The sequence below is a fragment of the Somniosus microcephalus genome, unplaced genomic scaffold, assembly GCF_052327205.1.
Source record: "Somniosus microcephalus isolate GS21.2 unplaced genomic scaffold, FLI_Smic_1.0 unresolved_chr7, whole genome shotgun sequence".
Classification (NCBI taxonomy): Eukaryota; Metazoa; Chordata; class Chondrichthyes; order Squaliformes; family Somniosidae; genus Somniosus; species Somniosus microcephalus.
Window position 1 is genome coordinate 4,177,818 of NW_028225185.1, and position 17,598 is coordinate 4,195,415.

A 17,598-nucleotide genomic window follows, 5' to 3' on the forward strand; every position below is an offset into this window, starting at 1 on the left:
GAAGGTTTACATGGAACCATATTGCCAAAGCTTACATAACAAAAAGTACAGTTTTCCAACATTCTGTAGGTGTCAAACAATTTTGACCTTCGTTGGGTACAGACAATATTAATTTAAACAGTCGTTGACCCTCCTTGGGTACATTCAGTATTAATTTTTAAACAGTCGTTGGGTACATTCGGTATTGATTTAAACATTCTTAATGTTTATATATGCTATGGGTGTGCTCGTTAGTCCCTCACTGTTCCTCAGGTTGTGACATGTTGTTACATATTGGGCATCAAGGTATGGTCTGTCTCCTTCTCCCAGGGCTAATCTTAATTTTGACAGGTCATCCAATTCATTGAAATCTGGGGTTGTTTGGCTGAGCTTGTCAAAATATATGTTTCTTGTTTTGTTGAATTTTTCGCATTTTAGGAGGAAGTGCATCTCTGTCTCAACCTCGCCGGCCAGACATTGATCACATATTCTATTCTCTCTAGGCTGCCAGGATTTCTTGTATCTTCCTTTTTCAATTGCCAGTTGGTGGTCGCTTAGTCTGTACCTGGTGAGGGTGTGTCTCGCTCGCTCTCTCCCCGTCTCGCTCGCTCTCTCCCCGTCTCGCTCGCTCTCTCCCCGTCTCGCTCGCTCTCTCCCCGTCTCGCTCGCTCTCTCCCCGTCTCGCTCGCTCTCTCCCGTCTCGCTCGCTCTCTCCCCGTCTCGCTCGCTCTCTCCCCGTCTCGCTCGCTCTCTCTCCCGTCTCGCGCTCTCTCTCCCGTCTCGCGCTCTCTCTCCTGTCTCTCTCTCTCTCTCTTCAAGAACAGGCTCTGCCGAGCGGCACCTTCCGAGCGCCGCTAAATGGAGATGCGCGGTATTCACGCACGCGGCAAGAAAGAAAAGGCGTTTGCTCAAATCTACACTTACTCCTCAGTGATCTCCTCGGGCAGAACCTCGCCCCTGAAGTGTCCCTTGAAGAGTTCGACCAGACAGGAGGCCAGTGTCACCATGAGTTCCGAATCAAAATCGTCCTTCAGAGAGAGAAGGGGGGGAAAAAAATAAAATTCAACTCCTTTGGTAATTACTCCCGACAACAATTATTATTGTATCTAATTGGGAGGAACGATGATGTGGTCTCGCACACAAGTACAATCAGCCTTTCCATTATTACAAGGGCTCCTTGGAGGCATTCGCAAGTTATCAAATCTAAATTGGAGCCTTCCTTTAATCCCAGATTTCCCCTGTTCGCCCATCACCCTCTGTTGCTCACTGACCTGCATCTGGCAACGCTCCAATTTTAAAATTCTCATCCTGGCTTTCAAATCCCTCCATGGCCTCGCCCCCCACACCCCCCTGCCTATCTCTACGTTCTCCAATTCTGGCCTCTCGAGCATCCCCCCCGATTTCCATCGCTCCACCATTGGCGGCCGTGCCTTCAGCTGCCTGGGGCCCTCAGCTCTGGAATTCCCTCCCTAAACCTCTCCGCCTCACGCTCGCTCCTCCTTTAAGACGCTCCTTAAAACCGACCTCTTTGACCAAACTTTTGGTCACCTGTCCTAATATCTCATGTGGCTCGAAGTCAAATTTTGTCTGATAATCGCTCCTGTGAAGCGCCGTGGGACGTTTTACTACGTTAAAGGCGCGGTATAAATACAAGTAGTTGTTGCTCTTGTATTACAACAGTGTCCATTGGCTGTGAAGCACTTTGGGATGTCCAGAAGCCGTAATCGGCGCTATAGAAATGCAAGTCTTTCGTTCTATTGATTTGAGATGACTTGCAGTCCAAATCCTAACCACTCATTTCACACATCGCAAGTCAACATGAGGAGAAAAACCTTTTTTTTTTACGCAGCGAGTGGTTAGGATTTGGAACGCGCTGCCTGATAGGGCGCTGGAGGCAGATTCAATATTAGCCTTCAAAAGGGAATTGGATAAATACTTGAAGGAGAAAAAATTGCAGGGATTTGGGGAAAGAGCGGGGGGGGGGGGGTGCGGACGGGATTCCTCTTCGAAAGAGCCGGCGCAGACTCGATGGGTCGAACGGCCTCCTCTGCGCTGTACTATTCTACGATTCGACGAGGTTAGCCCGTTCACCACAGATGGTACTTGGGATCTTCCTGGGCACTCTGGTTCAATTCTACACTGGGCAGTGCCGTTTACAGACTGAGTGAGGGCAGCGGGTAACGTGCCTAAAGTAAAGGTGCTAATACCTCGTGGTAGTCGTCTCAATGACAGGCAGTGGGTTAGGGTCGGACAATGAAGGACTTTTTTTTTTTTTAATAAAAGAAGTTTAGTCACTGTTGTAATGTAGGAAACGCGGCAGCCAATTTGCACACAGCAAGCTCCCACAAACAGCAATGACCAAATCATTTTTTTTTTTTTTTTTTTTTTTTTACAGTGCTGTTGGTTCAGGGATAATTATTGGCCCCAGAACATCGAGGAGGACTCCCCCTGCTCTTCTTCGAAACAGTGGCTGTGAGATCTTTTACGTCCGCCTGAGAGGGCAGACGGGGCCTCGGTTTAATGTCTCATCCAAAAGACGGCACCTCTGACAGTGCAGCACTCCCTCAGTACTGCCCCTCCGACACTCCCTCAGTACTGCCCCTCTGACAGTGCGGCGCTCCCTCAGTACTGCCCCTCCGACAGTGCGGCGCTCCCTCAGTACTGCCCCTCCGACAGTGCGGCGCTCCCTCAGTACTGCCCCTCCGACAGTGCGGCGCTCCCTCAGTACCGCCCCTCCGACAGTGCGGCGCTCCCTCAGTACCGCCCCTCCGACAGTGCGGCGCTCCCTCAGTGCCGCCCCTCCGACAGTGCGGCGCTCCCTCAGTACTGCCCCTCCGACACTCCCTCAGTACTGCCCCTCTGACAGTGCGGCGCTCCCTCAGTACTGCCCCTCCGACAGTGCGGCGCTCCCTCAGTACTGCCCCTCCGACAGTGCGGCGCTCCCTCAGTACCGCCCCTCCGACAGTGCGGCGCTCCCTCAGTACCGCCCCTCCGACAGTGCGGCGCTCCCTCAGTACCGCCCCTCCGACAGTGCGGCGCTCCCTCAGTGCCGCCCCTCCGACAGTGCGGCGCTCCCTCAGTACTGCCCCTCCGACAGTGCGGCGCCCCCTCAGTACTGCCCCTCCGACAGTGCGGTGCCCCCTCAGTACTGCCCCTCCGACAGTGCGGCGCTCCCTCAGTACTGCCCCTCCGACAGTGCGGTGCCCCCTCAGTACTGCGCCCCCTCAGTACTGCCCCTCCGACAGTGCGGCGCTCCCTCAGTACTGCCCCTCCGACAGTGCGGTGCTCCCTCAGTACTGCCCCTCCGACAGTGCGGCGCTCCCTCAGTACTGCCCCTCCGACAGTGCGGTGCCCCCTCAGTACCGCCCCTCCGACAGTGCGGCGCTCCCTCAGTACTGCCCCTCCGACAGTGCGGCGCTCCCTCAGTACTGCCCCTCCGACAGTGCGGCGCTCCCTCAGTACTGCCCCTCCGACAGTGCGGCGCTCCCTCAGTACTGCCCCTCCGACAGTGCGGCGCTCCCTCAGTACTGCACCGGGAGTGTCGGCCTGGATTATGTGCTCAAGTCTCTGGAGTGGGACTTGAACCCACAACCTTGTGACCCTGAGGAGAGTGTGAACGTGCTTCTCATTAAGCCACGGCTGACAGTGTTCCCGCTCCCACTGAATATTCTATCTCCCTCTTACAAGGCAATCTAGATTTCAATTTGTTTCGAAGACTTCCTTCAATGATGTTGCAAGAGAGAACAAAGAGTCTCCTCCGACAGAAGGCGCTGAAGCGGACGGATTAAAAGTTCCGCAGTTAATTAGCTTTGGTGAGACGAGACTGTGGCTCGGAGCTCAGCGAATCGAAACACTTCACTGGGAGCAGTCTGCTTTTCTGCCTCTCATCCCGACCCCGACTGCTTCGACGTTGGTCGCTGGCTCCCCACACAAGGGGCTTGTGCCCCCCAGCGACACTTGCCAGACCCGGAGGGAGCAGCCACTGGACGGCCGGTTCATAGTTAACCGGGTCTTCGCGGCACCAACTGACCCGCGCGCTGGGAACCGGCTTCATCGGCACCCCCAAAGGCCAGTATATAAAAACAGCTTCCGCCTCCCTGTTCCCTTATAATCTGCGGGCCAGGCTTGGCGTAACCTGACCACTGTACAGCCAGTGGGTGCCACTCTCGCCTCGGAGTCAGAAGGTCGTGGGTTCAAATCCCACTCCAGAGACTTGAGCACAAAAGCCAGGCCAACACTCCCACCTACCCAAGCTGGGCGTTGGGATGTGCGACCTGGGGTACAGGAACAGGAGGAGGCCCATTCAGCCCCTCGAGCCTGTTACACAGGAACAGGAGGAGGCCCATTCAGCCCCTCGAGCCTGTTACACAGGAACAGGAGGAGGCCCATTCAGCCCCCTCGAGCCTGTTACACAGGAACAGGAGGAGGCCATTCAGCCCCTCGAGCCTGTTACACAGGAACAGGAGGAGGCCCATTCAGCCCCTCGAGCCTGTTACACAGGAACAGGAGGAGGCCCATTCAGCCCCCTCGAGCCTGTTACACAGGAACAGGAGGAGGCCATTCAGCCCCTCGAGCCTGTTACACAGGAACAGGAGGAGGCCCATTCAGCCCCTCGAGCCTGTTACACAGGAACAGGAGGAGGCCCATTCAGCCCCTCGATCCTGTTACACAGGAACAGGAGGAGGCCATTCAGCCCCTCGAGCCTGTTACACAGGAACAGGAGGAGCCCATTCAGCCCCCTTGAGCCTGTTACACAGGAACAGGAGGAGGCCCATTCAGCCCCTCGATCCTGTTACACAGGAACAGGAGGAGGCCCATTCAGCCCCCTTGAGCCTGTTACACAGGAACAGGAGGAGGCCCATTCAGCCCCTCGAGCCTATTACACAGGAACAGGAGGAGGCCCATTCAGCCCCTCGAGCCTGTTACACAGGAACAGGAGGAGGCCCATTCAGCCCCCTTGAGCCTGTTACACAGGAACAGGAGGAGGCCCATTCAGCCCCTCGAGCCTGTTACACAGGAACAGGAGGAGGCCCATTCAGCCCCTCGAGCCTGTTACACAGGAACAGGAGGAGGCCCATTCAGCCCCTCGATCCTGTTACACAGGAACAGGAGGAGGCCCATTCAGCCCCCTCGAGCCTGTTACACAGGAACAGGAGGAGGCCCATTCAGCCCCCTTGAGCCTGTTACACAGGAACAGGAGGAGGCCCATTCAGCCCCTCGAGCCTGTTACACAGGAACAGGAGGAGGCCCATTCAGCCCCTCGAGCCTGTTACATTAGGAACAGGGGGAGGCCCATTCAGCCCCTCGAGCCTGTTACACAGGGGGAGGCCCATTCAGCCCCTCGAGCCTGTTACACAGGGGGAGGCCCATTCAGCCCCTCGAGCCTGTTACACAGGGGGAGGCCCATTCAGTCCCTCGAGCCTGTTCCGCCTTCGGTGAGATCACGGCTGATCTGCGAAACTAACTCCTCCATATACCCGCCTTTGCCCCGTATCCCTCATTACCTTTGGTTAACAAAACTCTCAATCTCAAAAATTTAAAATTAACAATTGCCCCGGCATCAATTGCCATTTGCGGAAGAGAGTTCCCAACTTCTACCACCCTTTGTGTGTCGAAGTGTTTCCTAATTTCACTCCTGAAAGGTCTGGCTCTAATTTTTAGACTCTGCCCCCTAGTCCTAGACTCCCCAACCAGCGGAAATCGTTTCTCTCTCTCTCTGCGCGAGCTTTTCCCCTTAATATGGAATGGTACAGCAGAGGAGGAGACCACCCGGCTCGTCGAGTCTGCGCCGGCTCGTTCGAAGAGCAATCCCGTTAGTCCCACTCCCGGCTCATTCCCCAAATCCCTGCAATTTTTTCTCCTTCAAGTATTTATCCAATTCCCTTTTGAAGGCGACTATTGAATCTGTATCCACCGCCCTATCAGGCAGCGCGATCCAAATTCTAACCCACTCGCTGCGTTAAAAACATGGTTCCTCAGGTCGCCTCTAGTTCTTTTGCCGATTACCTTCAATCTGTGCCCTCTGGTTCCCGACCCTCCTGCCACTGGAAACGGTTTCTCCTTATTTACTCTATCTGAACCCTTCATGATATTAAACACCTCCATCAAACATACAGTAAACTCTTGTTTAAACGGCACTTTAATCATCCGGAATAACCGGCAAAATAGATAACCGGTAATCTTGCCGGATCCATCCAGCACTCGTTTTCGCCGAGTCCGAGTTTCCCACGCTGGCCGAGTTAGTCAGTGGTTTTTATTTTTGTTTGTGTTAAAAATTGCCGTGGTAGGTGACATGAATCGGTCATTCATGAAAGAAAGACTTATGTAATAATACTGAGCGGCCTACGGGTGGCGCTGTCCAGGGAGAGTATAAATACTCGGGCACGGGCCCAGCTTGCGCAGGACATTCTTTAACAGGAACTAGTGAAGGACACAACGAGACCTCCATGTTGTGAAACAGTTGATTAAAGCTTTGTTTAACGCTTAGACCAAGTGCCTAGTAGTTTTCTTAGCTCAGTAGGTATACTTCTCTGTTATCCAGAATTTTATCAACCGGCACCATCCTGGTCCCATCCGGATAAGAAAGAGTTTACTGTATCTTGAAAACTTCGACCAGATTACCCCTTAACCTTCTCAATTCAAGGTAACACAACCCTGTATCACCTTTTCTCACCCGGAACCATTTTGCTCATGGATGGAGATAACTAGAAGCTCACAAGCTGCCCTAAAGGTCTCCAATTCCAGCACTATGAGGACGCTTACCTCCAGTATCATATCCACGATTTCCTGCATTATTTCACACTGAACCTCTGTGTCACTAGGAGCAAGGGAGACAAAAAGCACAGATGTAAACCCACGAGCAGGATTGTTTGAGGCTGCAGAACGGGAAACCCAGTATTAAATAAGAGTCTCAGAACCCGAGCCCAGGCTCTGAATCGCGACTCTTTCCCTCCACCGCGGCTGCAGTATGCACCACCTACAGGATGAACTGCAGCAACTCACTTTAATCGAGGGGTTCAGGGGGTTTATATATAGAATAACAGATACCCGGGAGTGAGTTACAGGCTGGAATCTAATTGAGGGGTTCAGGGGGGTTTATATATAGAACAAATACCCGGGAGTGAGTTACAGGCTGGAATCTAATCGAAGGGTTCGGGGGGTTTATATATAGAATAACGGATACCCAGGAGTGAGTTATGGCTGGAATCTAATCGAAAGGTTCGGGGTATATAAACATTTCAAACTGCAACCATCCAAGTCACTTATTCTATCATGGACTCGCCCCATCAGTCCCACTCCATCCAGTTCTGCCCTGGTGACGCTAGGGGTGTCAAGGGCAGCAGTTTGACTGTACAGTGCAAGAGAAAGGACGACCCCCTCAATGGCAATGAAAGGTGCTTACGTGCGGTAGTTGTCCTGGTCTTCCTCTCTGTGGCGGGGGGGGGGGACAAAAAATGAGACGTCAGCATCGAAGCAAACACAACATCAACATTCTGCATCTCCCTCCCCTGCTCCCTCGCACCTCGAGCCTGCTGCTGTCGCTCAGACCTCTGCTTTCAGCGAGTTCCTCCAGTGTCCTGGCCAACACAGAGGCCTCAAACACCGCTTAGATTTTACTTTGGAGAAATTGGATTCAGCAAATGCAGCTCTGTATTGTGTGGGACATCAACAACTCGCTTGTAAGGTGTCAGCCGTGGCTCAGTGGAAACCACTCTCGCCTCTGAATCAGAAGGTTGTGGGTTCAAACCTCACTCCAGAGACCCAAGAACAAAATCCAGGCCGACACTCCCAGTGCGGTACTGAGGGAGCGCCGCACTGTCGGAGGGGCAGTACTGAGGGAGCGCCGCACTGTCGGAGGGGCGGCACTGAGGGAGCGCCGCACTGTCGGAGGGGCGGCACTGAGGGAGCGCCGCACTGTCGGAGGGGCGGCACTGAGGGAGCGCCGCACTGTCGGAGGGGCGGCACTGAGGGAGCGCCGCACTGTCGGAGGGGCGGCACTGAGGGAGCGCCGCACTGTCGGAGGGGCGGCACTGAGGGAGCGCCGCACTGTCGGAGGGGCGGCACTGAGGGAGCGCCGCACTGTCGGAGGGGCGGCACTGAGGGAGCGCCGCACTGTCGGAGGGGCGGTACTGAGGGAGCGCCGCAGCCCTGTATGCCCTCGCAGGTGGACGTAAATGATCCCGGGGACAATGTTTCGAAGAAGAGCAGGGGGGAGTTCTCCCCGGTGTCCTGGGGCCAATATTTATCCCTCAACCAACATCACTAAAACAGATGATCTGGTCATTATCACATTGCTGTTTGTGGGAGCTTGCTGTGCGCAAATTGGCTGCCGCGTTTCTGACATTACAACAGTGACCACACTTCAAAAAGTCCTTCATTGGGTGTAAAGCGCTTTGGGACGTCCTGAGGTGGTGAAAGGCGCTGGAGAAATGCGAGTCTTTCTTTGTAACTTTAAAAAGACAAAGAACTTCATCTTTGCTCCCATTGCCCCCGCTCCGCCCCTGAAGGTGTCAACGTTCGCCGGGGTCCGGATTCCACAGGCGCCGACCCTCCCAAGTGACCAATCCCGAAGTTTTGAACCAGGACAGTGGGCGTCAGCAGGCCATTCGGACGGGAGCGGGCGCCAAAGCCCAGTCGAACCCTGTCCTCAGGGGGGGCGGGGGGTCGCTGGACAGTCATCAATCAGAAACAGTGGCTGATTTTAACCCTCCCAGAAACACAGGACAACTGGAGTGTCCCTGACATGACTCAGTCATTCATGAAAGAAAGACTTATGAAATAATACTGAGCGGCCTGCGGGTGTCGCTGTCCAGGGAGAGTATAAATACTCGTGCACGGGCCCAGCTTGCGCAGGGCATTCTTTAACAGGAACTAGTGAAGGACACAACTAGACCTCCATGTTGGAAAACAGTGGATAAAAGCTTTGTTTAACGTTTAGACCAAGTGCCCAGTAGTTTTCTTACGTTAGTCCCCACAGTTGGATGCGGTGGGGGGGGGGGGGAAGAACGGCCGAGTCTACCTCAAACCGAAGACCCGTCTGCCCTCTTAGGTGGACCTAAATTTACAACTAGCCGGCTGGATGAGCCAAGATGTACCTCAGCTGTTGTCATCGTCCAACCTGCGACCCCAGTTGGGATCATCAGTCTGGACGTATTTATTCTAAAAGTATGAATTGCTAGTCATTTTTATTTCCAACATATTAAACAAACCCAGCGTGCCCATTTTTGCCCTACTGGGGCTACCCAGGGAGGGGTGCGGCGTGGAGACTAATCAGGAGGCCAGCGAATGGCAGGTGGAGTATGAAGAGCTAAATACTGAGCGAGCGCCGCACTGTCGGAGGGGCGGTACTGAGGGAGCGCCGCACTGTCAGAGGGGCGGTACTGAGGGAGCGCCGCACTGTCGGAGGGGCAGTACTGAGGGAGCGCCGCACTGTCGGAGGGGCGGTACTGAGGGAGCGACGCACCGTTGGAGGGGCAGCACTGAGGGAGCGCCGCACTGTCGGAGGGGCGGGACTGAGGGAGCGCTGCACTGTCGGAGGGGCGGTACTGAGGGAGCGCCGCACTGTCGGAGGGGAAGTACTGAGGGAGCGCCGCACTGTCGGAGGGGAAGTACTGAGGGAGCGCCGCACTGTCGGAGGGGCGGTACTGAGGGAGTGCCGCACTGTCGGAGGGCCGCACTGTCGGAGGGGAAGTACTGAGGGAGCGCCGCACTGTCGGAGGGGCGGTACTGAGGGAGCGCTGCACTGTCGGAGGGGCGGTACTGAGGGAGCGCCGCACTGTCGGAGGGGAAGTACTGAGGGAGCGCCGCACTGTCGGAGGGGCGGTACTGAGGGAGCGCCGCACTGTCGGAGGGGCGGTACTGAGGGAGCGCCGCACTGTCGGAGGGGAAGTACTGAGGGGAAGTACTGAGGGAGCGCCGCACTGTCAGAGGGGCGGTACTGAGGGAGCGCCGCACCGTCGGAGGGGCGGTACTGAGGGAGCGCCGCACCGTCGGAGGGGCGGTACTGAGGGAGCGCCGCTACTGAGGGAGCGCCGCACTGTCGGAGGGGCGGTACTGAGGGAGCGCCGCACCGTCGGAGGGGCGGTACTGAGGGAGCGCCGCACCGTCGGAGGGGCGGTACTGAGGGAGCGCCGCACCGTCGGAGGGGCGGTACTGAGGGAGCGCCGCACTGTCGGAGGGGCGGTACTGAGGGAGCGCCGCACTGTCGGAGGGGCGGTACTGAGGGAGCGCCGCACCGTCGGAGGGGCGGTACTGAGGGAGCGCCGCACTGTCGGAGGGGCGGTACTGAGGGAGCGCCGCACTGTCGGAGGGGCGGTACTGAGGGAGCGCCGCACCGTCGGAGGGGCGGTACTTGGAACCGACAGTTCAACCTCTCTGGCCATCTCGAGATCCTACATTACGACAGTGACTACACTTCAAGAAGTACCCCATTGGCTGTAATGCGCTTTGGGACGACCGGTGGTTGTGAAAGGCGCGGGAGAAATGCAAGTCTTTCTTTCTTTAGATCTACAGAATGGTTCTGGTGTTAATGGAAATGAAGAATTGGTTTATGGAAGACCGGCTTCTATTATCTCCATACCGTCCTTTCTGAATAAGTAACACCTTTTCCTTCAGCGCATCGTCTAATTGGTCCAGGTAGGGCGTGATGTCGATAGGCTCCTCAACAATGGCCTCTTTGATCGGATGAAATCGGAATTCACGCTTTTTTCCTGAGAGAGAGAGACGTCTTTAAAGAACCAGCCGCAACCAAACACAACCTGAACCCTTTGATCAGTGACCTCCAACCTCAGCCCCCAATCCCATGTGAACCCTACTGACCAGTGACCTCAAACCTCAGCCCCCAACACAACCTGAACCCTTTGATCAGTGACCTCCAACCTCAGCCCCCAATCCCATGTGAACCCTACTGACCAGTGACCTCAAACCTCAGCCCCCAACCCAACCTGAACCCTACTGACCAGTGACCTCAAACCTCAGCCCCCAACCCAACCTGAACCCTACTGATCAGTGACCTCCAACCTCAGCCCCCAATCCCATGTGAACCCTACTGATCAGTGACCTCCAACCTCAGCCCCCAATCCCATGTGAACCCTACTGACCAGTGACCTCAAACCTCAGCCCCCAATCCCATGTGAACCCTACTGACCAGTGACCTCAAACCTCAGCCCCCAATCCCATGTGAACCCTACTGACCAGTGACCTCAAACCTCAGCCCCCAACCCAACCTGAACCCTACTGACCAGTGACCTCCAACCTCAGCCCCCAATCCCATGTGAACCCTACTGACCAGTGACCTCCAACCTCAGCCCCCAATTCCATGTGAACCCTACTGACCAGTGACCTCAAACCTCAGCCCCCAACACAACCTGAACCCTTTGATCAGTGACCTCCAACCTCAGCCCCCAATCCCATGTGAACCCTACTGATCAGTGACCTCCAACCTCAGCCCCCAATCCCATGTGAACCCTACTGACCAGTGACCTCAAACCTCAGCCCCCAATCCCATGTGAACCCTACTGACCAGTGACCTCCAACCTCAGCCCCCAATCCCATGTGAACCCTACTGACCAGTGACCTCAAACCTCAGCCCCCAATCCCATGTGAACCCTACTGACCAGTGACCTCCAACCTCAGCCCCCAATCCCATGTGAACCCTACTGACCAGTGACCTCCAACCTCAGCCCCCAACCCAACCTGAACCCTACTGATCAGTGACCTCCAACCTCAGCCCCCAATCCCATGTGAACCCTACTGACCAGTGACCTCAAACCTCAGCCCCCAACCCAACCTGAACCCTACTGACCAGTGACCTCAAACCTCAGCCCCCAATCCCATGTGAACCCTACTGACCAGTGACCTCCAACCTCAGCCCCCAATCCCATGTGAACCCTACTGACCAGTGACCTCCAACCTCAGCCCCCAATCCCATGTGAACCCTACTGACCAGTGACCTCAAACCTCAGCCCCCAACCCAACCTGAACCCGACTGACCAGTGACCTCCAACCTCAGCCCCCAATCCCACGTGAACCCTACTGACCATTGACCTCAATCCTCAGCCTCCAACCCAACCTGAACCCTACTGATCAGTGACCTCCAACCTCAGCCCCCAATCCCATGTGAACCCTACTGACCAGTGACCTCAAACCTCAGCCCCCAACCCAACCTGAACCCTACTGATCAGTGACCTCAAACCTCAGCCCCCTGAAAGAAATCAGTATTTGTAGGGAAATGGTGTTAGGGAAATTGATGGGATTGAAGGCCGATGAATCCCCAGGGCCTGATAATCTACATCCTAGGGTACTTAAGGAAGTGGCCCTAGAAATAGTTGATGCTTTGCTGATCATCTTCCAGCATTCGATGGAATCTGGAACAGTACCCATGGACTGGAGGGTAGCTAATGTTACCCCACTATTCAAAAAAGGTGGAAGAGAGAAAACGGGGAATTACAGACCGGTAAGCCTGACATCGGTAGTGGGGAAAATGCTAGAGTCCATTATAAAAGATGTAATAGCAGAGCACTTGGAAAAAAGTGACAGGATCGGACAAAGTCAACATGGATTTACAAAAGGTAAATCGTGCTTGACTAATCTACCGGAATTTTTTGAGGATGTAACTGGTAAAATAGATATGGGAGAACCAATGGATGTGGTGTATTTGGACTTTCAGAAGGCTGTCGATAAGGTCCCGCATAAGAGATTAGCATGTAAAGTTAAGGCACATGGGATTGGGGGCAAGGTATTGACTTGGATAGAGAACTGGTTGGCAGACAGAAAGCAAAGAGTTGGAATAAACGGGTCTTTTTCCGAGTGGCAGGCAGTGACTAGTGGGGTACCGCAGGGATCGGTCCTTGGACCCCAGCTATTCACAATATATATTAATGATCTAGACAAGGGAACTAGATGTAATATCTCCAAGTTTGCAGACGACACAAAGCTGGGTGGGCATGTGTGCTGTGAGGAGGATGCCGAGAAACTCCAGAATGATTTGGACAGGTTGGGTGATTGGGCAAAAGCATGGCAGATGCAATATAACGTGGATAAATGCGAGGTTATCCACTTTGGTGGCAAAAACAGGAAGGCAGATTATTATCTGAATGGCAATAGATTGGGAGAAGGGGAAGTGCAACGAGACCTGGGTGTCCTTGTCCACCAGTCGCTGAAGGTAAGCATGCAGGTGCAGCAGGCGGTTCAGAAGGCAAATGGCATGTTGGCCTTCGTAGCGAGAGGGTTCGAGTACAGGAACAGGGATGTCTTGCTGCAGTTATACAGGGCCTTGGTGAGACCACATCTTGAGTATTGTGTGCAGATATGGTCGCCTTATCTGAGGAAGGATCTTCTTGCCATGGAAGGAGTTCAGCGAAGATTCACCAGGCTGATACCTGGGATGGCAGGAATGACATACGAGGAGAGATTGGGTCGATTGGGCTTGTACTCGCTGGAGTTTAGAAAAATGAGAGGGGATCTCATTGAAACTTATAAAATTCTGACAGGACTGGACAGACTAGATGCAGGAAGGATGTTCCCGATGGTCGGGGAGTCCAGAGCCAGGGGTCACAGTCTAAGGATAAGGGGTAGGCCATTTAGGACAGAAATGAGGAGGAATTTCTTCACCCAGAGAGTGGTGAATCTGTGGCATTCTCTACCACAGAAGGCAATAGAGGCCAATTCATTAAATGTATTCAAGAAGGAGTTGGATATATTTCTTAAGGCTAAAGGGATCAAGGGGTATGGGGAGAAAGCAGGGACAGGGTACTGAATTTGGATGATCAGCCATGATCGCATTGAATGGCGGAGCAGGCTCGAGGGGCCGAATGGTCTACTCCTATCTTCTATGTTTCTATGTAATCCCAACCTGAACCCGACTGATCAGTGACCTCCAACCTCAGCCCCCAACCCAAGTGAACCCTACTGATCAATGACCTCTAATCTCAGCCCCCAACCCCACTGATCAATGACCTCTAACCTCAGCACCAACCACACGTGAACCCTACTGATTAATGACCTTTAACCTCAGCCCCAACCCAATGTGAACCCGGCTGATCAGTGGCCTTTGACCTCAGCCCCCAACCCAACCTGAACCCTACTGATCAGTGACCTTTAACCTCAGCCCCCAACCCAAGTGAACGCTGCTGATCAATGATCTTTAACCTCAGTCCCCAACCCCACGAGATACCAATCAGGCGCAGGAACCCTGGCTGGTTCCCCACTTCCCTAACCCAGGGGCTCAGACATACGATAGCAGCCCACCTGCAATGAGCCAATTCAGCGGAGACTTGGACCTGGAGCAACACTGCAAACAACACAGAGGGGTGACCCAATAGAGGTCTTTAAAATTATGAAAGGTTTTGATAGAGTGGATAGAGAATGTTTCCTTCACTGCTTCAAGCCAAGGAATGATGTGTGGAGTTCCTTTGCGGCTCACCTTTATTGTTCAGCTCTTCCTCATCATCGCTAAAGGCAGCGTCTGTATTGTCGTAGCAATTCTCCTCTCGGTCCTTGTCACTTACATGATTATCCATATCCATAGTAACAGATTCTTCAATTTTCACTGTCAGGGAAGAAAATCAATTCAAAAAATAATAATTTGTAATCGGAATGGAACAACACATGGACACCCCAAGAACTGAGCACTGCCGAGATCGGGCGTAGAGTAAATCTCCTTCTACTCTGCCCCAGCAACGCGCTTCAGCCCCAACCTAATCAGCCATCCCACGGTCTTTCCGAGATCAACTGCGAGCCGGTTTGTGTGGGGCCCATGCCGACAAGGAACTGGATTGAGACTGTCCCAAACTCAATTCACCTTGGGCACGACACTGGGACTAACTTGACAAAAATCATTCAGGCTACGACCTGTAGAACCATAACCGGTCAAAGAGCAACAGGCAAACAGCGCAAGGAAATAAGTGACTGGGGCAACATCAACCAGGAGTGATTAAAGTGCAACTTCAGTGACTAGTGTAATAAACATAGGCAGAAGGATCAATCAGTGGATGTTTAGGTAAATACGCTGTTAATGAACTTTAATACAAGAACATACTACAGATGCTAAAAACAAAAAATGCTGGAAATACATCAGGTTCTGATGAAAGGTCATCGACCTGAAATGTTAACTCTGTTTCTCTCTCCACAGATGCTTTATGACTTGTTGAGTACATAGGATATACAGCACAGAAACAGGCCATTTGGCCCAACCAGTCCGTGCCGGTGTTTATGCTCCACTCGAGCCTCCTCCCGTCTTTCCTCATCTAAATCTATCAGCGTAACCCTCGATTCCTTTCTCCCTCATGTGTTTATCCAGCCTCCCCTTAAATCCATCGATACTATTCTCCTCAACCACTCCCTGTGGCAGCGAGTTCCACATTCTCACCACTCTCTGGGTAAAGAAGTTTCTCCTGAATTCCCCATTGGATTTATTAGTGACTCTCTTATATTGACGGCCTCTGGTTTTGCTCTTCCCCACAAGTGGAAACATTCTCTCTGCATCCACTCTATCAAAACCTTTCATCATTTTATAGACCTCTATTAGGTCACCCCTCAGCCTTCTTTTTTCAAGAGAAAAGAGACCCAGCCTGTTCATCCTTTCCTGATGGTATTTCCAGAATTTTCTGTTTTTCCATCAATGAACGGTTCTTGAAAGGATCAGAGAATGGAGAGACCATGGGGTCATCTCTGTGAAATGTACCTTTGAAGAAGGCAAACTGAGATGTATAAAGGATGGTGTCCCAGAGTGTGAGAGAGAGAGAGCGAAATCTGCAGCTATTCTGTGCACTGTATAGATTGATCACCTGTGCGGTGTGTATGAATAAAGTCTACACAGAACGACATGGAATTCACAGCACAGAAACAGGCTATTCAGCCCAACTGGTCCGTGCTGCTTTTATGCTCCACACGAGCTTCCTCTTACCCTATCAGCACATCCTTCGATTCCTTTCTCCCTCGTGTGTGTATCCGTATACTCCACTATCAAGTGTCTCATGCTTACTCGTGTCAGGCGTGGCTCAGTGGGTCGCTCTCTCGCACCTGAGTCAAGGTGGTTGTGGATTCAAGTCCCACTCCAGGGACTTGAGTACAAAAAACTAGGCTGACACGCCCAGTGCAGTACCGAGGGAGCGCCGCCCTGTCGGAGGGGCGGTACCGAGGGAGCGCCGCACTGTCGGAGGGGCGGCACCGAGGGAGCGCCGCACTGTCGGAGGGGCGGCACCGAGGGAGCGCCGCACTGTCGGAGGGGCGGCACCGAGGGAGGGCCGCACTGTCGGAGGGGCGGCACCGAGGGAGCGGCGCACCGTCGGAGGGGCGGTACCGAGGGAGCGGCGCACCATTGGAGGGGCGGTACTGAGGGAGCGGCGCACTGTCGGAGGGGGGCGGGTACCGAGGGAGCGCTGCACTGTCGGAGGTGCCATCTGCTCTGTCGGGTGGACGTAAGAGATCCCATAGCATTATTTCGAAGAGCAGGGGAGTCCTGCACTTTATCCTTAATTTATATTTATCCCTCAAATCAACATCACTAAAAAAACAACAGACGATCTGGTCATTATCACGTCGCTGTTAGTGGGAGCTTGCTGTGCGCAAATTGGCTGCCGCGTTTCCTACATTACAACAGTGACTACACTTCAAAAAGTACTTCATTGGCTGTGAAGAGTTTCGGGGCCATCCTGAGGTGTTGAGGCGCTGGAGAAAAGCGTGCCGTTGTGAACCGTAAGAGGAAGGAGGTTGACTGACAAGTGACTCCTTCGGGAAAACCATGGGGGAGGAATAAGGGGGGGGGGGGGGGAGAAACGGGAGAAATGGACCTTCTCACTGGTGCCACAGTGCAGCTTCCGAGGGTCAGGGCCAGCGAGAGACCCGGACGGAACCTTTACGACGCCCAGCTCAAAGGTTTTTTAATTTGATTTTTCTTTTTCCCTTTCCATCCACAAGGAACAGTCGTTATTTAAAAAAACAGAAACACCAGCTTGCATTCCCGCTAGGCTTTCTCGAAAGAGCTTAGCGATGAACTCAAAAGGGACGAAACCAGGAGGAGGAGGAGGAGAAACAAACACTTCAATTCCAAATGCCAAATGATGCACAGACAGACGAGGTTTGGCAGGCAAACACGACAGCAACAGAAAGGGCTTCATCTGGGTGGTAATAAATCTGCCTGGGTATCTATAGTCAAATTAAAAGAACACATAATGGCAGTGTCCTAGATTACAAGACCGGCTATTACACATGAAACCCACAATTAAATCGCTCTCATAGCTACAGGGAGAGCGGAAGCATTTCTATTGCTGGCTAATGGTCTCTCGCCTCTCCAATGTTCCTGGCGTTAGAAAGATTTGCATTTCCACTGCGGTTTTCACGACCTTAGGACGTCTCAAAGCGCTCAGCTGCCAATGACGGGCTTCTGATGTGTGGTCACTGCTGTAATGTCGGAAACGCGGCAGCAAATTTCCTAATGGTTTGAGCTCTTGTTCCCCTCGAAGTGGCTGCATTCCTTGCCAAGACCGGCGAGGGAGCCTGTCGGAATCCAGGCAACACGAAGCTGTCGGCCACGGTTCAGTGGGTGGCACTCTTGCCTCTGAGTCAGAAGGTCGTGGGTTTAACTCCCACTCCGGAGACAAAATCCAGGCCAACACTGTC

At 53.5% G+C, this 17,598-nt stretch overlaps 1 protein-coding gene across 1 annotated transcript in view; it reads right to left on the reverse strand.

Annotated features, from left to right (window-relative positions):
* Positions 1-17,598, reverse strand: part of ints3 (integrator complex subunit 3) — a 153,543-nt gene that overhangs the window by 54,881 nt on the left and 81,064 nt on the right. Inside the window, exons 15-19 of the mRNA XM_085978245.1 lie at positions 14,402-14,527; positions 10,559-10,688; positions 7,382-7,408; positions 6,742-6,796; positions 904-1,007 (exon numbers count right to left, since the gene is read on the reverse strand). Coding sequence (XP_085834371.1) covers positions 904-1,007; positions 6,742-6,796; positions 7,382-7,408; positions 10,559-10,688; positions 14,402-14,527 — 442 coding nt within the window. The remainder of the gene's footprint in view (positions 1-903; positions 1,008-6,741; positions 6,797-7,381; positions 7,409-10,558; positions 10,689-14,401; positions 14,528-17,598) is intronic.